Source organism: Mustela nivalis (assembly GCF_964662115.1).
Source record: "Mustela nivalis genome assembly, chromosome: 2".
In the NCBI taxonomy this organism is placed as follows: Eukaryota; Metazoa; Chordata; class Mammalia; order Carnivora; family Mustelidae; genus Mustela; species Mustela nivalis.
The window spans coordinates 172021838-172045841 of record NC_139021.1 but is presented as its reverse complement, the minus strand read 5'-3'; the positions used below and the strand labels follow the sequence as shown (position 1 = coordinate 172045841).

At 35.0% G+C, this 24004-nt stretch overlaps 1 protein-coding gene across 3 annotated transcripts in view; it reads right to left on the bottom strand.

The window, feature by feature from the left end:
• Positions 1–24004, bottom strand: part of ATRNL1 (attractin like 1) — an 815229-nt gene that overhangs the window by 764793 nt on the left and 26432 nt on the right. For all 3 annotated transcript variants that reach the window (XM_082721458.1, XM_082721457.1, XM_082721456.1), the window contains exons 2-5: positions 20800–20883; positions 18931–19044; positions 12885–13013; positions 11325–11533 (exon numbers count right to left, since the gene is read on the bottom strand). In XM_082721458.1, the coding sequence (XP_082577584.1) occupies positions 11325–11533; positions 12885–13013; positions 18931–19044; positions 20800–20883 (536 nt within the window). The remainder of the gene's footprint in view (positions 1–11324; positions 11534–12884; positions 13014–18930; positions 19045–20799; positions 20884–24004) is intronic.

Here is a 24004-nt window from a genome sequence, read left to right as displayed (position 1 = left end):
ACTAACTGAGCCACCTAGGCGCCCCAAGACTCCCTTTTTATAAAAATATATCCATGAGGGATGCCTGGGTGGCTCAGTGGATTAAAGCCTCTGCCTTTAGCTCGGGTCATGGTTCCAGGGTCCTGGGATGGAGGCCTGTGTCGGACTCTCCGCTCAGCAGGGAGTCTGCTTTCCTTCCTCTCTCTCTGCCTGCCTCTCTGCCTACTTGTGATCTCTGTCAAATAAATAAATAAAACCTTAATATATATGTATATATATACTTATATATATACATATATATATATATATATATATATAATTTCCATGAAAAGCCCTCTATCTACCACTTCCTAATGGGGCCCCTTATGCAGCCCCTCTGCATTAACTCTTCCTGCACAACTTCTCTCTCTCTCCTCAAGGTATGCAGAACTCAGCTGTCTTGAAAAGATGGAATAAACTAATTCACATTACAGTGGGGATTTCATAAAGATTTAATATGCTACATTTTCCACAGGTTGTGCATCATTTATAATCCAAAGAGCACAAATGAATTTCTAATACTGTAACTTTGGAGATTAAAGGCTGTTGAGAGATTTCTAAAGGGAAAATGCTATTCTACACACAATCATAGAGAGTAGAATTACACTCTGATCTCTCCCAAATGTGTATCTCTAGTCCCACAATCCCTCTTGAATTCCAGGTTCAAAGAGAAATGACCTATATGACATCTCCACCAGCTGGATGTCTAATAATAATCTCAAACTTAACATGTCCAAAACTAAAATCTTAACTCTTCCTTTTCAAATCTGTTCCCTCACTAGTGTTCACCATCTCAGTAAATGGCATTTCCATTCACCTCACTGTTCAGGACAAAGACCATGGGGCTGTTCCTGAGCTCTCTCTTTCACTCACATTCCATATCCAATCCATCAACAAATCCCGGACTGACATTCATTAGTATGCAGGCGTACAGCCTTTCTGACCATTACAATATGGAAAGGTTTCAATTGAAGCAGATACTGCCTCAAGCCCCTGGCCCCTGGCCTACCCTCCCAGTTCCCCTGGCCCCTTCCTGAGATAATCCAAGCCTCTCCAGTCAACAACTAAAGGCATGATACCTGGCACAGCATGGCTTCTCCAGGATCTAGCTCTGTCTTAAGGGCAGCATCCCTTTTGACTGGCTGGTGTCTGAGTGTCTGTACCCTACCGATGATAAACATCTTTAAATTCTGTCATTTCTACTAGACACCAACCACCAATTCTTTCCTTAACAGCTACCATCCTAGTCCTAGCCACCTATTTGGAACTATTTGGAACAAGAGTCTCCAAAAACTGGTTTCCTTATTTCCATTCTGGTTCCCTTCCCATCACATTCTACTCTCCACAATGCAACGAGAGTAATTAAAAATATGAATTCACTCCTACTCAAAATCCTTCAGTGGTTTCCCATCATACTTCAAACAAAATGAAAAATTCCTAACATAGCCCAACACCTATGAGTGGTCTCAGTATATACTTATGGAATGAATGAATAAAAATAACCTTAGAGCTATAAAAGATCAAAGTATGAGCTATGAAGTAAACCAAGATTTTCAACTTACTAGATATGAAGTTACTTCTTCAAGCTCCTTTACAGTAATCCTAATCCTTTTTTTTTTTTTTAAGATTATTTATTTAATTATTTATTTGACAGAAAGAGAGCCAGAAAGGGAACCCAAGCAGGGGGAGAGAGAGTGGGAGAAGCAGGCTTCCCACTGAGTGGAGAGCCCCATGCGAGGCTCAATTCCAGGACCCTGGGATCATGACCTGAGCAGAAGACAGACGTTTAACTTAAAGACTGAGCCACCCAGGTGTCCCAGTAATCCTATTCTTATTATTAAGTCAGTCCCCTCATTTTATATATAAGAAAACTAAGTATACTTGAGGCAATCTATGTTAATAAAGCCTAGTGTCATTAGATATTACAAACAGACATGTCAAAGAAAAAAGGAAAATTACAAGTGAAAAATTCCTATAATCCCAAGGGGCTCCTGGATGGCTAAGTCGGTTAGCAAACTGATCTTTATTTTGGCTCAGATCATGATCTCAGGGTAGTGAGATCAGCCCTACATCAGGCTCCACACTGGGCAGGAAGTCTGCAAAATAAGTCCTATAATAGCGGGAAAATCAAATAGAGAAAAAAATTGCAAAGATAAAACCGAGAATAAAGAAAGAACTGCAAAATGTTTAAAGTTCTTCCAAAGTAATTCCAGACCACTAAATTACATTCCAAAGTGTTGTATTTTGCACTGGAAAAACTGGACAAGTTTTTCTAAAGGAATCTATCTCTGATTTTATAATGGAAATCAATACAAAATCAATACAAAAAAATGTGTATAACACAAATGAAATTTATAAAATAACTTAGCTTCCATATAAAGAAAGATAAAAATTTAAAGTTTTCAGATGAGTGAAACAGCAATCCCCCAAAGGTCCAAAAATTATTAATAGATTTATATACAAATTTTCGATGTTACTAGAAAACCTGTAATTGCTATATACAAAGATAAAGAAAGGAAAACCTGACAGTAAAATTCGATCTCCCCCAGAAGATTAATTGTTCCTCAGTAATAATAACTTAACAGCAGGCTTTGATTTCTAAAAACAAGAATTACTCTGAGTGGAGTTTCTCTGTATCATTTAAAGTAAGAAAAGAAACCCAAAAATTATGCAGTCATATAAGGGATTTTCAGGGGAAAAATTAATCTTTCTCTAGAATTTTGGACTTCCTAATATAGTTTTAGCTCATACTTTTAATTCATATTTAATCTAAGTCATGATGAAAATTATCGAGGTGGTATAGACTTAAAGGGCCAAATTATATTTATTTTCTTTTTTCAGTTCTCAATTAAAAACACTAAATTAGTGCTAACTTTGTACCAAATGCAAATGGTTAAGCTAAATTTCTTTCAATACATCTATGTTGCAAATATCACTTTTAGTATTTTAAATAAAACTAATAACAGAAATATAAAATACATACACACATATATACATATGAACTCTAATAGTATAGAGGGCACTATAGTACAGAGTACCACTATATTCTGGTATAGTGTATCAGCTAGATTTCTTTGTTTGTAAGCCACAGAAACTAATTTCGGCTATTTTGAGGAAAAAAAATGGGAATTACTGGAGAAATTCAGAGAATTTCAAAATGAGGCTAAAAAAATCAAGTTTAGAATAGACAACTATCTGTATTCATCATCCCATCACGACTACTTTAACTAAATGAAAGGCAATTTCCCAAAGTTGGATTGCTAACAGAAAAGGAAAAAAATACGCTGAGAAGGGAGATTTTAAGAACTGTGTATATAACTTATTGTAATCATCCCAGAAATAATTTTATGATTTAGTATGTATACTGAATCTGAAGTTCTCCAAATAAAAAGCAAAACAAGGTAACAAAAGTATAAGTCATCTTCTAACGGCACTGAAAAATCTGATTTTGTTTCAGTATCCAAAGTATTCTAAACATTTTCTAGCCCCACTAAACCAATCTCCAAAGGTCAGGCATGAATTTTCATGTATTGTGAATGTTCACAGCTGTTTTGACAGTATTTTAATTTTATAGAACAATGAGTTGTGTGAATGGTAATCATTATACTGTTCTGTTCCAGGAATATTTGGTTCTCTCAGTTTAGGTCAATGATGCAATTATAATATAGACAGGAACTGTCCTGTTGGCAAAGAAAAGTATTTTCCAACATATTATTTTGAGTCGTGGAAGGATTAAAACAAAGCTTTATGGACTTTGGTTCTGATTAGTTGAAAATGATTAATACAGAGTTTGCTAGGACTGAGAGCAGGATTTGTTTATTCTACTTCTCTAAGTCAGAAACATTAATACAAGAGCTTGTTTCAACATCAGGTAAGCTTCTCTAAGGAGGGAAGTTACTCATCTCACACAATATCCCGTGAATTGTATTGTAACTCAGAGCTCAGTAGGTTTCACTCTCTCTCTATACTTACTTTCCTGGTGATCTCATCTGACTTCATGGCTTAAGTACCACCAATAGTTTCCAATTTAATATTTTTAAGACCCAAATGTATAGCTACAGTACAGACATCCTCCACTAAACCCCAACTATCTGTTCAACATCTCCACTTAGATGTCTAAAAGACATTTCAAACTTCACACACCGAAGTCAAACTAATTTTCCTCCTAAACTCTTCTTCATATCCATTGGTAACTCTACCTTACCTCTGTGGTCTAAAAAATCTTAGTCATTTTGACTCTTTTCTTTCCCTCACCCATACACAATGTGTCAGCAAATCTTATTAACCCTGCTTTTTAAGTTCCATTTAACACTCAAGCCACTCTTACCCCTCCACTGCCTGCCCACACTACTATCACCTCTCATCTGGATAATAATTATAGCCGTAACCTCTTAACTGGTACTATGCCTTCAATATTCTCAATTAGAAGCCAACAGAAACCTTTAAAAACTAAGTCAGATTAGATCAATCTTCTGCTCAAAACTTTTCTGTGGTTCCCCATTTCACCTAGGGTAAAAGTCAAAATCATTAGAGCTGTCCCCAATGCTAAGGCTTAGCTAAACTGTCTCCATTCTTCACATACCTCCATCACTCCAGTAACCCTTAAACCCCATATCTCCAATCCTCTCCCCTGTTCTGTAACTTCTCTGAGCTCCTATCTGACTAATCTTCCATTAGTAATTCAACTCTAGGCACACTGGCCTTTTAGTTGGTCCTCAAACACAAAGGGCATGTTGCTACCTTAGGGCTTTTGTACTGACTGTTCCAACTGCCTAGAATATTCTTCTCCTAAGTAAGGATATAGTTAATTCCTTCACATGTACCAAGTCCTTGCACAAATGTCACCTTCTCATTAAGGCCTAAACTGACCACTCTATTTTAAACTGTAACTCCCATCCCCATATCTACCCCTCTTTCTCTGCTCTACTTTATTTTTCCACAGCACTTATCCCTTTCTAATAGACTGTACTTACAACATGTATATTATGTTCATTGTCTGTGATCTTTCTCCCAGTTTAATGTATGTAAACTACATAGAGATCCTTGATTTCTTTGTTCCACGATGTATCCGAAAGGCATAGAATAGTGACTAAAACTTAGTAGATGCTCAAAAAATTTTGTTACATAAATGAATATAATATATATTTATACACACACTCACAGACCCACACACACATTCTCAATGCTACCTTTAAACAATTTTTCAAGTAGGTTAGGAATAAAAACTTAATTTTATTGACTTGCAAAAAGTCAGATCTGCTGATTTTACTAGTAAGAAGAATGACTAAAAGAAAAGAATTAAATTTAATATATTACCTGTCATTAAAGTTAAATAAAGTAGAGAGACAATGTTTATTATCATTAAACATAAAAAGGAAAAGGTAATTTATCCAGTGAATTTTTTAAAGGTGCTACATTTAAAGTACGCAACTCTGATGCATACTTACATACTAAAGTAACTAAGCATGTCCTGGTATGTCATATGGCTAGCGCAGAAAAAAACACTTCAAGATAAAATATTCAAGAGTTTAAATTAAAACGTTTTATATTTTTCTAAAACAACAACATTATCAAGTTTTTACAACCTGAATGAAAGCAGAGGTTAAGTGTATGTTCTGGTAGTCAATACTGCCACCTACTGGCAAATGTTAATATCTAAAACCAAAGGATTGCAATACTGGAAAACAAAGAATCCAAGAACCACAAGCTCAAATTCAGTTGTTTTTCTCAATATTTAAAGTCATTTTTTATAAATTAAGTACATTAAGTAATTTATTATAGTACTCATCTTCTGAAACATTTATACTTGAATGTCTATATATCATTAAACTAGTTTTATTCATTTATTCAACTCCAGAAACCAATATTGCACCGTATGTTAACTAAGTAAAAATAAATTTAAGAAATAATAATAATAGTTCCCTCAGCAACAACAAAAAACTTGAATGCCTACTACACGTCAAGCACTATAATATGTACTGGGGACACAAACATGATCAAAACATAATCATTCTTAACTTCATGGAGCTTATACTCCAGTAGGAAAGAAAATTAAAAATCAAACATACATAAATGTGATAAGTGCTATAAATTAAAAAGGTAGGGTCTTAGGAAAGCATACAACAGAAGAATCCAACCTGGTCTTAGAATGTTAATGGGGTAAGGTATTCCTGGATGAAATTCAGAAATAAGAAAGGCCGTGAAATACTAAGGGTCAAAGAGACATGAAAGAAACTGAAATAAGGGGTGCCTGGGTGGCTCAGTGGGTTAAAGCCTCTGCCTTCGGCTCAGATCATGATCCCAGGGTTCTGGGATCAAGCCCCGCGTCGGGCTTTCCGCTTGGCGGGGAGTCTGCTTCTCTCTCTCTCTCTTTCTCTCTCTCTCTGCCTGCCTCTCTGCCTACTTGTGATTTCTAATAAATAAATAAAATCTTTAAAAAAAAAAAAAAGAAAGAAACTGAAATAAGTTCAAATAAAGTATGAGTTTAAATAAAGAATCAGAGGCTCTATATAAAACTATCAAATTCTCTGATTTGTATATGTAGATATTATCTTTTAATCAATAATTTAAAGGCTTAACACAACAAACTCCAATCTTTATATGAGAACCAAGTCTTAACTGAACTGAAATACTATAAACAATGAATATCCTGAAGACATTTAAAAGGACTGAACAGTAGGATTAAGCAGGACATTCTGGAATAGGAAAGGAACATCACAGGAACAACTGTTAAATGGTTAGATAATGGTCATGTATATAAAGACGGTGACCTATTTTTCATCTCTATAAAATAGGGGGAAAATGTCTTGTGTAATGGATTAAGAAAAAGAAAATCAGACGCTGAAGCCTACGGGTTTATTTTTTTAACCTGTCTACTTCCACCATCTGTTCCACATTGCAAAGTTTTTTTCTGAGTAGACATCAGAGAACTACTTATACCACTCCTTTTCAATTAAGGCAACAATCTACATTTTAAAATATTTTATTTGGGGGCGCCTGGGTGGCTCAGTTGGTTAAGCGACTACCTTCGGCTCTGGTCACGATCCTGGAGTCCCGGGATCAAGTCCTACATCAGGCTCCCTGTTCCACGGAGAGTCTGCTTCTCCCTTTGACCTTCTCTGCTCTAATGCTCTCTCTTTCACTCTCTCTCTCAAATAAATAAATAAAATCTTTTTTTTAAAGTTTAAAAATTATTTTATTTGGATTTTGTATTTGTTTGAGAGACTCTAATCATATAAACCCCCTTCTTGTTTGGGAAAATCTCTCTCGTGTGATTTCTGTTCGGAAACGGGATCCCTTCTACTCATGGATCAGAGAAGCTAACTTCTCTTTATGCATCTCTAGGCAGCCAAGGTATGAGTAGGACCTCAGCCAAACAGATGCTACTAAGCAGGACTTTGAATCTTAACAAGTGATACAAAGGTGTAGGAAACACTTAGAATTCTCTCTAGCCATGCCTGAAGCATGCTGTATGCACAGTAAGGATCCCAGTGGGAATCCCAGGGTCCAGTGGAGTGACATGAATATTCTCATCCAACATTCCTGTGGCTTCATCTTTCAGGTAACCGTGAATCTACCCACCTGCCTTTCCGTTGTACTTGACCCTTTCCAACCAAGGTTCGACCAGCCTTTCATCTCTCTTCAGAGCTATTGGGGACCCTTCTGTATTAGTTAGGGTATAGGTTAGGAGAACCGAAACTAAGCTGCTTAAATAAGCTAAAACTAAATTTCAACCTAATGATAAATTCTAGAAGCAAATAGGCAAGTAATATTGGTTACTAAAGTTATTGTCATCTACCACCATTTGGAAAGATCTCAATGATCTACAAGTTCCACAGAGCACTTCCACTCGTGTCCTGCTGATCTGAACTTAGTACTACAGCCATACCAGCTGCAAGGGAGCTGAGAAATGTGGTATGCAGCTGGAATGCCATGTGCTAAAAACAAGGGAAAAACGAATTCTGGGCAACAATGGTCTCTGCCATGCTTTCCAATAAGTGCCTTTTCTGCTCAAGTAAGCCAGAACTGCTTCTGCTTATAATCAAAGACTTCCAGTGATTCAGATTTTGTTTAATTTATGTAAAAGACAGAAACCTGGAGCCCCTCTAATTAGGGAATTGATAGCCTGGGGGGAAGGGTAGAGACACTACAACTTGGATCCTGCTTTGAAATTCTCTACATATGAACATAAACTCAATTTGTTGTATCATGATTTTGATGTCTTTTAAAAATTCCTCATCTGTCTTAATGTTTGGAAGCCATCTCTAAAGAAAATTACTTTTTAAAGCTCCCTTTTCCCCTTCTGTGACTTATTAGGACTTAAATAATTTTATTAACTGAAAATCATCACCGAAGCAGATGAGCCCACAGAGGTCCCTACCCTTTAAATAATCTAATATGTATATATCATCTTTGACAACCATACATTATTATAATTACACATAATACAACAAACGTATATGCTTTTCAACATGCCTTTCCCTAAATTTTTATTTTTTTATTTTTTTAAAGATTTTATTTATTTATTTGACAGAGATCACAAATAGGCAGAGAGGCAGTCAGAGAGAGAGAGAGGGAGAAGTAGGCTCCCCGCTGAGCAGAGAGCCCGATGTGGGGCTCGATGCCAGGACCCCGAGATCATGACCCGAGCCGAAGGCAGAGGCTTAACCCACTGAGCCACCCAGGTGCCCCTCAACATGCCTTTCTAAAGGAAAGGGGAGGGGCAGTTAACATTGATGGCGCCATCTTCCATTAAAACAAATTCCTCTCTAATTTGGAAAAATTCCTCAAACAGTAAAAAGATGATAGCAAATGATTAAGGAAGAAAGAAGAAAAAGTTAAGGGAGGAAAAAGTATGGTGATGGGTAAGCAGAAATCTTCAAAGGTACCCACAAAAAACTAAATTAGAAAGAGGAACAGAAGCCAGGTGGGACAAGCACTACAGAAATGTTAGGAGGGGAATCCAAGACTTAACATAAAGCTGGGCTTCCCCTCCACACTTGTCCTCTTTAATAAAATCTGTTTCTAGAAAGCAATACTTTTTTTTTTTTTTGGTATATTAGCATAGGCCCAAAAGAGTAAGTAAAATGAACCAACATAAAAGGATAAAATATAATGGAGGTACCAATAATCTTATTTTTAACCCAAAGAATCTAATTCCAAATAACACATTACAAAAACGTGCCAGATTTTGAATCTCATAAATTGCCTCCTCAGCTCTCATTTTTAAATATCTCAAGTTCTCTGATCATTCCCCAGATGTCCTAGAAACAAATTTCTCTCTCATTTCCCCCTTAATGATTCCTCCCCATTCTACGTATCTGAAATAGAAACATCATTTTCTCCCTAGCAGTTCTGGTAGTAATTCCAGCTACTTTAAGCTACACTTCCTTAAATACAAAACCAGGGATCAGGTCTGAAGCTCGAAGGAACCAATATGTATGTCATCTGTCATGAAAGAAGCATAATATCACTTTCACCAAGTACCCTACCCTCAAAACATTCACATCAGCTCAGAGATCAACTCTTTATCTATTAAGAATAGTTGTCTGACTTCTGTACAACATTTTATATTTATTTTTAAAAGTTATATGTAAAATATAGATATATTTCTGTGGGTATAAATATGGGACTATTCATATTATCCCTTTGCTTTAAAAGTGAACATGCCCAGTATTTGCTACGCCATTTCCAATTTCTTATATGTAAGAGTCAGGAATTTCCTTTGTCTTAAGGCACTACTGACAAGAATAATAAAATGTGAAAGGTCAAACAAAAGCCAAAAAACAAAAGATAACATTTGAGCTAGACTTTATAAACCCCCAGAAAACAAAGCATTTTAAAGAAGGACTAGTTAAAAAAAAAAAAGAAAAGAAAGAAAGAATAAAAAAGAACAGAGATGTTCACAGAGAATAGCATACAAACGTATTCTTTTGCTTTCAAGACTGTTGAAATGAGATGGAAGACTGAGAGCCACTGAAGACCACTTTGAAAAACACTGTGTATAAGCTACACTTCTATTTCTCAGGCCTTAATTTCAATAAATGTAAATATATTCCTGAAGTACCATTCTCTCCAAAGAAAAGGACATTATTTTAGTTTCAAGACTAAAATGAAAAAAAAAAAATGGTGTACTGAGGCACTTTGAGGAGAAGAAAGATCACCAACTATTAAAATAACCACTTAACAAAAAACATGCTCCTGTAATTAAAGAACATAGAGAAATCTGTCTCTATCATAATCAAAATAGGTAACCAAATTCATTTCAGTAAGAAATCACTCATATTTTGTGTCAGTGCAACTAATTTTTTTAGTGAGATAACATGGATTTAAGATGGGCATAATTTATACAAAGCCTAAATTAATTCCTCTTAACAAGTACTCAGCATACTTAGTAACATTTTTTTTCTTAAAGTCATCTAAAGAATGATGACTACAACTATATGAGGAGCACGTTCTCTTTGGTTTTTACTTAGGACCTACTGCTACCCTGTACTATAACACATGATCATGTGATTTTGGATTACTTATTTCTTGAGTCAAAACTGCCTCAATCAACAGGATTAGCATGCTGGCACAAAGCAAGCTCTCAATGTGTAATTACAATTAGCACAAAGTAAGCTCCAGAAAGGTAAGTATATGGATAACTAGATGTACCTCTTCATTTAATTCCACAATGACAAAGTTTATGATTTGATAGCCAAATACTTAAGTAAGCTAAAACTCTTCAATGTAGTCTAAAATTAATATTTAATCATAGATACTTATAAAAACTGTTTAGCAATTCTTCCCCAGAAATATTACTCTTGAATAAGCAGCTGAAATCCCTAATACTAATCCTTAATGAAATTTTTTAAATACTTCAAAAAATAGTCTGTTCTTTTAAAAAAATAGCCACAAGAGGTCAGTCTTTCCTAAGAAATAAATTTAAACCCTGCCATGAATATAAGCATTTTTGCAATATACTATTACCCATTACAAGTCAAATTTGAAGGCAACCTGCATTAAATTCAGTCAAGTCATCAAATTTTTCAGCATTCAGCCAAAAATTCCAGAATATCACACTGATCACACACCCACAATTTAGAAAGATTGCCAAGAAGCACTTGATTCTCAAAACAGGGTATAGACACAACTCTAGTTGGGAAGAAACAAACATCCTAAGAAGTTGATTGTTCATCTGAAAATTCTAAAAATAAAATACATGAGATCTGGGTGTGCAAACTGTAACAAAACAAATAGAATCTTTTAATCTTATTAAATATATGAATCAATGTTTCAAAAGCCATCACACCACACATGCTTACCTTGCCAACTATCATTGCAGACGCACAATTTTTCTCCTGTTAGGTCACAGTAACCATGATCAGGACTGCCGCAATTGGCTTTACAATAAGGAATATCACAAGCTTCACCCTTCCAGTATTTATCACATTCACAGTACACTTGACTTGGAACAGAAATACTAGTTGTACACTTCCCATGACCAGAGCAATTGTTAGGACATGAATTAATTCTGTAAAATATAATACATATAGATTCAAATTCAAAGTAATTAAAAAAGAATTTTGATTGATATTTTGTAAACCTTATTTACCACTTTTATGTTGTGTTTGATATGTTCTGTTTAACCCAATTTCACAATGTGACTTCAATTCTTTACTCTGGACCCTTTTATACCTAATGCAATTCAGTTAATTGCAATTGACTTTTGCAATTGACTTTAACTCATTCAATGAGTTTACTTTGCTACCAAGGCTCCAAACCTCCAAGAACTCCACACTCAACATTTGCAGGATCTATAGTTCCAAACACAATGTTTTGTAAAGAATTAAGTACTCAAACGTTCTGAATATATATTTTATAGAAAATAATTAAATTCATGAATATCTGAGATTAAATGAAAAGCTAAAATTTAGGCTGGTTATATAATAATATTTACATAGCATGCTATCACCTATACACTGCCACGGAAGAATAGGGATGCTTATCACATTTTATTTTAAAGCCCTTTGACCAATTACATTCTACTACACATTTATTCTTCCTTGAATATATATAAGATAGATAGGTTCTATAACAGCTTGCTGATTTTAAATTCTAATAGTCTGAAGATATTTACAACATTTTATTCATGCAGGAAAATTCTCTAGTCATATTCTACATTCCTGAAGAAAAGGGAAAAAAGAAGTGTATCAAGTTCTTCTGTGGGCATTCCCATGAAAGTACGTGGCTCCTCCACTTCATGTAAGTGAGACTTCCAGGCATGAAAATTTATATAAAGTATCAGATGCATAATAGAGTCTTAACAAAAATCATTTTCTTATTTTAGAGGAGACAGTGGTTTATTCATTTACCTTATTTTAGGCCTTAATTTCCTCACTTGTAAAATGGGAAAAATACCCACTAGACAGAACAGTTGTAAAGAGAACCAAAGAACGTAGTGCACGCAGAGTATCCAGCACAACCTCTGGAAAGCAGAAGAACTACACAAACTTGGTTCTCACACCCATCTTCAAATACCTTCGAGCACAGACACAGATGAAGACCCCTGTGATCCCACATGACTGCTGCTACAATTTCCCTAACTTGTACTTGTTCATTTAATCCTTTACTGACAATCTTAAAATTCATAATTAATTGCCAACCCAACTTGCTACCGTAATGTCCTGAGACTTAGAATACAAACTCAAACAGTACTTTGAGGCATATGATTAAGATTTTATGTCACGTAGGAAAAGAGCTTATAATTCTGAAATTTAACACACTAGCCTGCTCCTCATATAAAAGACATTTATAAAAACAATAAATTATTTAAAGTCAAGTTATAAGAATCATTATAATACAGAATTAAAAAAAAAACTTACGAATAAAAAATGTTGAAACCAGTTAGATTATATGCAGCATCACTAAAAAAATGTAACAGTGCATAGCCAGATGTTGTAACAACTTCAGGCACAGTTTCATTTCCCCGGATTTCAGGAACAATCAAACCACTGTAAGAGAGCAAAATTGAACGCAATATATATTAATATGCATATGACTTCATCACATTAAAACTTACTCAAAAAATATTGTCAGCATCACTAAAAATCTGTAACAGAAGAAGCAACTAGAAGGATAAGCCTAAAACAAGCTTCTCTCCATTTTTCACCCAATTAGCCCTCTACTGCTGCCAAGGGACCAAGGTTCATTCTCGTGTCACCACCCTCTCTTCTTCCCGGACACCCGCTGGATCACAGTGTCCATTTCCCCCTTTATCCTCCTACCCATCCTGTTATAATACTACAGGGTGGTCTCTTAAGTCACGTGCTAACCTTCTCTTAAAGCCGGCATAGAGCCTTGCTATCTCTCCCTCTGGTGGCAAATTCTGATGAAGCTGGAAGGAGAATACTCCACCCCAGCGAAGGGACTACAGTGACTTTCTGGTTAAACCTGTACACTTCCAGGACACTTATCCAGGTATTTCAGGTCATTAGAAAAAATGTTTGCATACTCATACAACTTATATTAATATTCCAAAAGACATTTAAGTCCATATTCACACAAAAGAAAACTAACAAAGGGAGAGAGGCAGATATTAATGTGCAAGAGTTCTGAGTCAGTAATCAGTTAGTAATTGCTACTTTTCCCTTTTTCAATCTCCATATGCATTAGGAAAAATTACATATCTTCATTTACTAATACCATCCTACCCTCTCTAAATCTGTGAAAACATGCACTATGAGAAAAGAAGTTGCTAACAACAAATTACATTACTCGAAATAGTCCGTTCCTTTTAGCAATGTTAAATTAATGTATAGGCGTCACCAGGAACTGAACTATCTCATTCAAATCATATTTGCCAGAACAAAATGAAATACAATAATCAAATGATTTATTTTACAAACACATTCTCAAAGTAAACAAATGAAAAAGCAATCAAATCTTGATGCCTTTCTAATTATTACTGCATCTACTAACCTATGTTTGTGAAGGAACAAAAAATTTTAAAAGGGGACTGTCAAAAGAATTCTAATTCTATACTACCAATCTTAGTTACATATATTTTTCACTAAAGTGAGATTACTTTGAAGTGAGTACATTTTTTTTTTTAATTTTATTTATTTATTTGAAAGACGGAGATCACAAGTAGGCAGAGAGGCAGGCAGAGAGAGAGAGAGAGGGAAGCAGGCTTCCTGCGGAGCAGGGAGCCCGATGCGGGGCTCGATCCCAGGACCCTGAGATCATGACCCGAGCCAAAGGCAGCAGCCCAAACCACTGAGCCACCCAGGCGCCCCTGAAGTGAGTACATTATTAAAAATAATATTCCCAGGTCTTTATAATAGATATAATTAACCTCTCTGAAACAAAGGACAGGTATGTTTATTGGTTATTTATTTAAGAGTGTGTGGTTTTTTTTTAAAGATTTTATTTATCTATTTGACAGAGAGAGAGATCATAAGCAGGCAGAGAGGCAGGCAGAGAGATAGGGGGAAGCAGGCTCCCTGCTGAGCAGAGAGCCTGATGCGGGGCTCGATCCCAGGACCCTGAGATCACGACCTGGGATGAAGGCAGAGGCTTAACCCACTGAACCACCCAGGTGCCCCATAAGTGTTTTTTTTTTTAAAGAGTAATTTATTTCAAAAATAAATAAAAGAAATTTAATTGAAGAATTTATTTTTAAAAATAAACTTTATAAGAGAGGGTTTCCACATCTTATATGACACATCAAGCAATTGGACCAACTAACCCTTCCACTGAAGTCAACTAGAAAAATGACAAATTACATTAAAAAAAAAATCAGTTTGAAGGTCCTGGAGAACTAAGAAGATGGTGAGCCCAGGTACTGGGGCCACTTCTTTTTTTTTTTTTTTTAAAGATTTTATTTATTTGTCAGAGAGAGCGAGCGAGAGCGAGCACAGGCAGACAGAGTGGAAGGCAGAGTCAGACGGAGAAGCAGGCTCCCTGCAGAGCAAGGAGCCCGATATGGGACTCGATCCCAGGACGCTGGGATCATGACCTGAGCCGAAGGCAGCTGCTTAACCAACTGAGCCACCCAGGCGTCCTGGGGCCACTTCTTATGGGCATTTGCTGATTTCAAAGTTGGCGGTGAGGTTTGAAGGGCTGAGAAACTGGGTTGTTTTACAGAGGTAGAAAACCAAAATTGGACCCCAAGGACTTTAAGTAAAAGTGAACTAGTAAAAGATCAACTCTCTAGGAGACTGCATTACAGCTTGGGTATAAATCACCTCAGTATCTAAATTCAGTTGATTGGATTGCTAGTGTCCCCAGGCACTCTCTATAGGAATATATTATCTTTCTAAGCTTCAAATTATTTCTACATGTGATTTTACAAGCATGATGTCCAGCACAGAGTTGTCCAGCACACAATCAAAAAATAACACTTCTGGGGATAAAAATATATGTTTATAAAAAATAAAAAGTTAAAAAAAAAATAATAACACTTCTCTATTACAATCCATTCTCCACATTCTAAAGTCTTGCCTATAGAATAAAGCCCCATTTCCTTAATGTGGTAAAGAAGAAAGCAATACTACAGTGATAAAGGAATATAAAACCAGAGTTATTATTCTGACTATATTACTTCCTAGCTAGGCAACTTTGAACCACTCTGAATCATTTTGTACCTCAATTCTTCATTTATGAATGGAGAATTTATAAACTCCGTGACAATAATAATTCCTAACTAAAGGGTTACTGTGAAGATTAAATGAGTTATTATATATAAAGAACTCTTGCATACTGCCTGGCACATAATAACCATTCAGTAGATGTAATGATTACTGTTTATTGGGTAATCCGGCTCCTACCAATCCCTTCACATAGCCTATGATCAGATTACTCATAACTACTTCTATTAGCCCAAAACATAAAGCTCTTTAATGCATCTGTGCCTTTGTACATGTTTTTCTCTATCGAGAATGTCCCATCTGGCCCCCATACTTTGTCTATTCTACTTCTGCCCATGATGAAATTCACCATGAAGAATTAGTTACTTCTAAAATCATATAGCACTCTTTTCATAACCTAATTACAATACTTATGTGCTGGGTAAAAAAAAAAAAAAAACTGTGTGCATGCTGCCATCAGTACCAAACTTCTGTGTACTAATATAGCCTCCAAATCCTCGGAATTTCCCAAGTGATAGGATTGTCTCCATTATTCATGGGAACTCTGTGATTGTTCATGCTAATGAGGGGACTCAGGATGGGAGCTGGCCACACCAGAAAGACCAACATGCAATTAAAGGGTTGAGGCTTTGAGCCACAAGAAATCAATCCAAATTCCAGAGAGAGCAGGAGGACTAGAGACAGTTCGACCTTGTGGCCAATGATTCAATCAATCATGCCTATATAACGGAACCCCAACAAAAACTCTGGACACCTGTGGATCAGGTAAGCTTCCTAGATGATGAGACACATTGGTATGCTGGAAACGTAACATATCCCAAGGAAATTGTCTGTGATCCTCCAAGACCTCAATCTATGTGTCTCTTCATTTGGCTGATCCTGATTTTTAACCTTTATCATGAAACTATAATCATAAGTATAGTGTTTCCTGAGTTCTATGAGTCATTCTAGTGAATTACTAAAGGGGGGTGGACACCCCTAAATCTGCAGCCATCTGGTCAGAAGTGTGGGTGGGGCTCGAGGACCTCTGGACCTGCAGCTGGTATCTGAACTATGGGCAGTCCTATGGAGGGCGGTGCACCCAACTATGAAGTCTGACCCAACTCTAGACAGCTGGTGTGTGAATTCACTGCAAGGCCTGTACCTTTTTCCTTACTATATCTTCCAGGCTTATGACAGTCTCTGAAGCTGAGGAAGTTATCACGTATTTGTTGAGAAATGTATATTATGAAACTGGAATGATTTAAACACTTAAGATTCTAAACTGTAGTATTTTAGGCTTTTAAGTCCAGAGAATGTCACATCCTAATCCTGGCTCCACCATCTATTAAAAGTAAAGCAATTTCTCTGAGCCTCAATTTTCTCAACAATAAAATGGGGATAACAGCACTTCTACCACAATATCCCTGTGAGAAATTGATAACATTTAAACTGCCCAGTACACTGATTAGCATCAAGGGATACTCAATAAACATCTTTCCATCTCCTTCAAGACAGCTAATAGGAACACTTGCTAATGAAAAGTCACTGGTTCCATCTTCACAGTCATATACTAAAACCCATCCTTACCTTACAAAAGTTTCCTTTAGTATCAAGAAAGCATTGTTAAGAGTGTTAATGAATCACTGTTAATTAATGCGGTCATTACAACTATGAAGAAAACAAATGGAAAGGCCATAAAAACACAATAATGAGGGGCGCCTGGGTGGCTCAGTGGGTTAAGCCGCTGCCTTCGGCTCAGGTCATGATCTCAGAGTCCTGGGATCGAGTCCCGCATCGGGCTCTCTGCTCAGCCCTCAGCAGGGAGCCTGCTTCCTCCTCTCTCTCTCTGCCTGCCTCTCTGCCTACTTGTGATCTCTCTCTGTCAAATAAATAAAATCTTTAAAAAAAAAAAAAAACACAATAATGACATCTGAGTAAAATCTAAATTACTAAAAATTAATGTATGAACCCAGAATCTTACCTAACTATCACAAAAAACTATCTTACAATATAATTATTCATACGACTATTCCATTTTCTATCACCCTTGGATAAACGGCTATCTGTGGCAACCAACCCCTTAAATAATTTTCAAACAACTCAAAAATTAAACTCTAAAAGTATTTAGAACAATAGCAATATTACAGACTATGTTTAAGATCCTTAAGAGTCACTGTGAAATATTCCTTCAGAAATACAAGTCCTTAACATGTCTATCCAAAAAACAATAGTTCACATTCCTGGTAAACAGAATATTTACAACATAAATAGTAAAAAGAAGAAAGAAATTTTTAAAAATTTGAGGGGAACAATAAGCTTTTATCTTTATTCAAAATTTTAACAATGATAGAACATGTAAGCAGTATTATAGAAATAAGAAATGTAAGGAATAATTTAATCAGTAACTCTGGTCGACAATAAACTTAGTTAAATTGTACACCAAATCAACATTACATGATCCGAATATTTCCTATGTCTAATATATTTTCTCTTATTCATAAAACATTTTATAATAATTAGTATTACACAGAAAGCATTTTTTAAACTGATACTGAAAACACTTTAATTTTAAAATTAAGTCTGGGGGCACCTGGGTGGCCCAGTGGCTTCTGCCTTCGGCTCAGGTTATCGTCCCAGGGTCCTGGAATTGAGCCTCGCATTGAGATCTCTGCTCAGCAGGGAGCCTGCTTCCCTCCCTCTCTCTCTGCCTACTTGTAATCTCTCTCAAATAAATAAAATATTTTTTTAAAAAAATAAAAAATTAAACAAAATAAAATTAAGTCTGACTACTAACAATAAGTATTGTGAAACAACCAAAACTCAATTCAAGATTGAAAGAAACACATCTGTTATTAAATCATTACATAAAGTATACCAAAACCTTTTTTTACAGAACTGGAAATTTTATCATTTCACCAATATAAAAAGACAACTATAAAAAACATATACATCTGCCTATTATTTCTTTGTTACATAGAGCTCACAATAAGCTCCCCAACAGGTATCTCTGAAAACATATTCATATCACTTTAAAAGAATAAATGATATGTGGAAAGAATAAAGGATATCTATCAAGAAATACACACTTCTGAAAGAGTACTTATTTATCTTTACGAAATCAAAATTTAGTTGACAGTCACAGTATGCAAACTTGTATTACAACCATCTTAGAATTTAGCCATCAATATCTCTGCTAAATTTATTTTAAAGCACAGAGCAGTACATATTTAAAATTAATAAATTATAGTTACTGTTCTAAAACTGACTGTAAGTTCACCAATTAAACACTATTACTCACCTTAGAACCGCTATTAAAGGAGCATATATTGAATCTCCATCATAAACATACATATGATCCCAGCTACATTCTGTTGCAAAATGATTGAATCTTAATCTTAACACTGCATTTGGACTGAAAAAAAAATATTAAAATACATTTAATTAATAAGTAACATTCAAAGCAGAGTCTAAAAAATTTTAAGAGTACTGTATTAAAAAAGTATTTATAGAAAATTTTGTATACATTCTTAAGTTACCAGTGTAAAAGAGTGATAAAGAGTCTTCTCTAAATTGTAAAAATGAGGGGCACCTGGCGGGCTCAGTCAGAAAAGCATGAGACTCTTGATCTCAGGGTTGTGAGTTCAAGCCCCATGTGGGGTGTAGAGATTACTTAAATAAACAAAACTTTAAAAATATCATGCTTAGTGAAATAAGTCAATCAGAGAAAGACAACTAACTATCATATGATCTCCCTGATATGAGGAAGTGGAGATGCAACATGGGGGTAAGGGGGTAGGAGAAGAATAAATGAAGCAAGATGGGACTGGGAGGGAGACAAACCATAAGTGACTCTTAATCTCACAAAACAAACTGAGGGTTGCTGCGGGGAGGAGCGTTGGGAGAGGGTGGTGGGGTTACCGACATTGGGCAGGATATGTGCTATGGTGAGTGCTGTGAAGTGTGTAAACCTGGCAATTCACAGACCTGTACCCCTGGGGATAAAAATACATTATATGTTTATAAAAAATTTTTTAAAAGTTAAAAAATAAGTGAATTGTAAAAATGACATACAACTTCAAAATCTATTAAAAGATTGCATATATAAATCACCATTTTCTAAAAATTTGGTCAGCAGTAAATATTCTAGGTCTTGATTAAAAGGGACATTACAGAGATTGTATACATTGTTGAAGCCATGTTGAACTGTATACTTAATATGCATTGTATTATAAGTAAATTATACTTAAATAAAGTTTATTTTTAAAATTCAACGTTCAAAAAGTAACAACTCTTATTTCTACACAACGCTTATTAAGTAAAGGCTCTAATATGGCCTTGAAATTGTAATAAAAAGGTCTCAATGATATATTAATAAATAAACAAAATGAAAAAAAGGGGGGGAGCACCTGGCTGGCTTAGTGGAGCATGGAGCTCAAGGTCATGAGTTCAAGCCCCACACTGGGCAGAGAGATTACTTTAAAAACAATAAACAAACAAACAAAACACAAAAAATCAAAATGAGACCATAAGTGCTAAGGGAATTAGTAACTTTTAAGTTCTAAAAACTTTCTAAAATAACCCCCCCAAAGAAAAACATTTTCCAAATACACTCTTTAAAAATCATAAAATGATTCAAAAATAGCTTTTATCAATTCATTTATGATCTATTCACAGCATGTTTAAATAGATCAATTCAATCTCAAACCCTAATTACTGAAAAATTTTCCTAAAAAGATAATTAACTCTCTCCTACAAAATGTTCTTTTTTTAACACCCTTATAACTAAAATGCTGAATCGAATGAACCAATAGCATAATTTAGCATGAAATATTTTTATGCTTTCTATGGCATTTTCAAATTCCATAACAAGATGTTTAAAGCAAGCCAGAAAGTGTCCACTTGATTTACTGCCACACTAACACAACTCAAAAATAAAATATATGTAACGAATTATTATCTCGTTAATGGGGTACTATAATTTACATTAAATGTGATATCTAAAAGTTGCAAATCTCATTTTAAAATATCATGAATAATGGCTGAATGAACGATAAGTAACTGAACAAGCTATGTACCTATAAAATTATACTGTAATGCTTTAAAACTGAAATGATCATCTTCTTTATTATTTCAGAATAAAATAATTTAATCCAAATTATATACTTACTAGCCTTCAATTAGCCAAGTGCATTTAGTTTTATATTTATAGTTAATTGGACCATCTGTTAAATATCCAGAAGGTTCTGTTAACCTAGAAAACAAAATCATGAAAACGATTACCTTAAAGTAACTTTAAAACATATAGTAGCATAAGAAAATTATAAAGACACTTAACCAAAGAAATGGAATGCAGCATTTTCCAATAGGGAGAGTTTACTTAAAAATTAGGAAAGTTTTCATATTGCCATCTATCTCTCTACATCTCAAAAGAATTTATTTTGGATTTCTCTAAACTTCGACATATCTTGGCTGTTTCACTTTGCACAGTGAAAAAACACACTGAGAGATCGAACATTGTACCAATGGGCTTAATGCTTAATGCAAAAATAGATGTTGTTAAATTGCCTCTATATAAAAATAAGATGGAGGCAAAAAAAAGGAAGGTCAAATGAACTTTAAAAGATGCAGATCAATGAATATAGAGAAATAGTGTATGTACATACCATTCTGAACTTATAGTGTTAGCTATATTTGCTTTTGGTTTTGGTCTTGGCTTTTTTCAGTTATCGTGTTATTTATTCTCAAGTAATACGTTTTTTATCTATTTATTTTGAGTAAACACACAATGTTATTAGTTTTAGGTGTCCAACTCAGTGATTTAAAAGTATGTCCATTATGCTATGTTCACCCCCACTATAGTCACCATTTGTCCCATTATATCACTGTCTTTGTTTTCCACAAACCAGGATAACTGAGGTAGCTGTCACTAGACTTTACTGAGTTAGGGGGCTGCCTGTTTTTATTGTCATTTTCTCTTATCTACTTTATATCTAGTCCAAAAACTCAATCAATTCTAAAAATAGGATAAATCAAGGTTTTATAATTATCTTCCATTTAAAACACAAAAAAGATAATTAGAAAAATTCAGTTTTTAGAATTTAAAAACATTTAAAACAAAATCTCAGTTCTACTTCACTTTGTTCTCCTTAGCTCCAGCCCAACTGTTTATCCACAGAAGACCATACTTTAAGTAATTAAGATACCTTCCTATTTAGCCTTTATATATAATATATGCAAGTACATTATTTATATACATACACACACACACACACAGAAACAAACACACAAGGATTAGTCTTTATATATTCACTTATACATAAACACATATATTATACATAATATACACATATGCACATAGATCTCAGGGTCATTATTTAGTTTTAGATAAATTAAATTTTCCTTATAGACTAGTCTTAAGTACACTAGAAAAAAAATTTCATTTATCTAAATAATGGTTGACAGAAATGTCAGTCAATAAGAATGTTATCTGTAAGTCTTTCATAATCCCTGCAGATGATTTTAGGCAATAAATGGGCTAATTCATTCTTGGAAAAGTTTTTTAAGAAAAATTCAAATACTCTCAAATTAATGTAACAATAAATTGAGCATTTTCTATGTGTCAGGAACCTACATAAGCACATATGTGTTACCTCACTTAAAAATCTCTAAACCAGGGCACCTGGGTGGCTCAGTCAGCTAAGCATCTGCCTTCCAGCTTGGGTAGTGATCTCAGGGTCCTGGGATCCAGCCCTGCATCTGGCTCTCTGGTCAGCAGGGAGTCTGCTTCCTCCTCTCTCTCTCTCTGCCTGCCTCTCTGCCTACTTGTGATTACTGTCTGTCAAATAAATAAATAAAATCTTAAAAAAAAAAAAGATAATTCAGACAAATCCTGCACTGAAAACAACTTTAAAAAGCTAAGGAAAATATTTACAATATTAAAAGCATCTTATAAGTAACAAAATGGTAAGATCTACCAACCCAAGACCCAGAAGTTACAAATTTAAGAGGAAGGCATTCAGAGCTGCTTTTGCTCTGGAAAGACTTGCCTCTTTAGAAGACAGTATCAAAAAGTTGAGTGCTTTTGGCAGCCCAAGATATGGAGGGAGATAACAGTTGAGGGCAATGGCCCATGAAAGGTAGGGGCTCAAACAACATGGCCCTCTGAACTGAGACACAATGACCAGTTACTGGGGTAAGGCTGTACCAGAAGTAAACCAGCCCCATGTGGACTGAAGCCTAGCTATGAGTCAACTGGATGGCAGAAAACCTCAAGGCTTAGAACTGGCTTAAGGGGCTACTGAAACTGCTAATATGCCAAAGTTCCTAATAAGATACAAAAAATACTCTCTAAAGAAATGTAACATCATTCTAGACCTCAAATTATTTCTACCAATAATCTCTCAAGTAAAATATCTAGTATGATTAAAAATACTAAGACATATGAAGATGCACGACAACAAAATAAGAACAAAGGGACAACAGGAAGAGACCTGAAGATACTTCTATTACAGAGACTGTCAGACCTGTCCTATAAAATAAATATACTTTACTAAGCTCAAAAAGGCAAAAGACAAGACTTAAAATTTTGGCACTTAATTAAAAACTGTAAAAGGTAAGAGATATATTTGAAAAAAATAATAATAGATATACTAATACTGAAAACTACCAAAATCAAAATTGAAAATTGAGGCACAGGTTTACACTTAAACACAGCACACTTAAACAGAGCTAAAAGAGGATGAGGATAGACGCATAAAAAAATATCCAACCAAAGCAGGGACTGAGAACTCAATCCATTTGGTTTTGGTCACTCCACTAGGTGAAATTCCAACAACCTGAAACTCTAGCTGAGAGCAGGAGAAATAAAAATAGGGAGTGGAAGAACAAAACCTCAGAAAGCAATTATCATCTTATAAACACATTACAGAAACAAAGATCATAACAACTTTGCATAGTTTCTATTTTCTTGTTATGTGTATATCTTCTCTCCTCATTTCTACTTTACATACAAGCTGTTGTAAGTTAACTTTACAATTTAGACTTTAGATAATGGCATATTGAGTATGACTATGACTGAATATGGAAAGTAATTAATACAGCCAATCACAGATATAATGACTCTTTGAACTGCGTACTCTCTCCTTTTGGACGAAGGGTGAGAACTTCACTAGGAAGATGTGTATCTTCTTAGAAATGCAGTGTTGTTTGGTTGCAGGGGAATTCATATATGTTTAGAAGAAAACATTAAAAAGCTGAATAATCAAAGGGTAGTGCCAATTATCCATTGCCTGTCACCTCAAAATCCAGTTTGCCTACTCTATGAAAATGGATCTGGGCCCTGTAAATACTTTTTTGTCAAATGGCCTGATGTT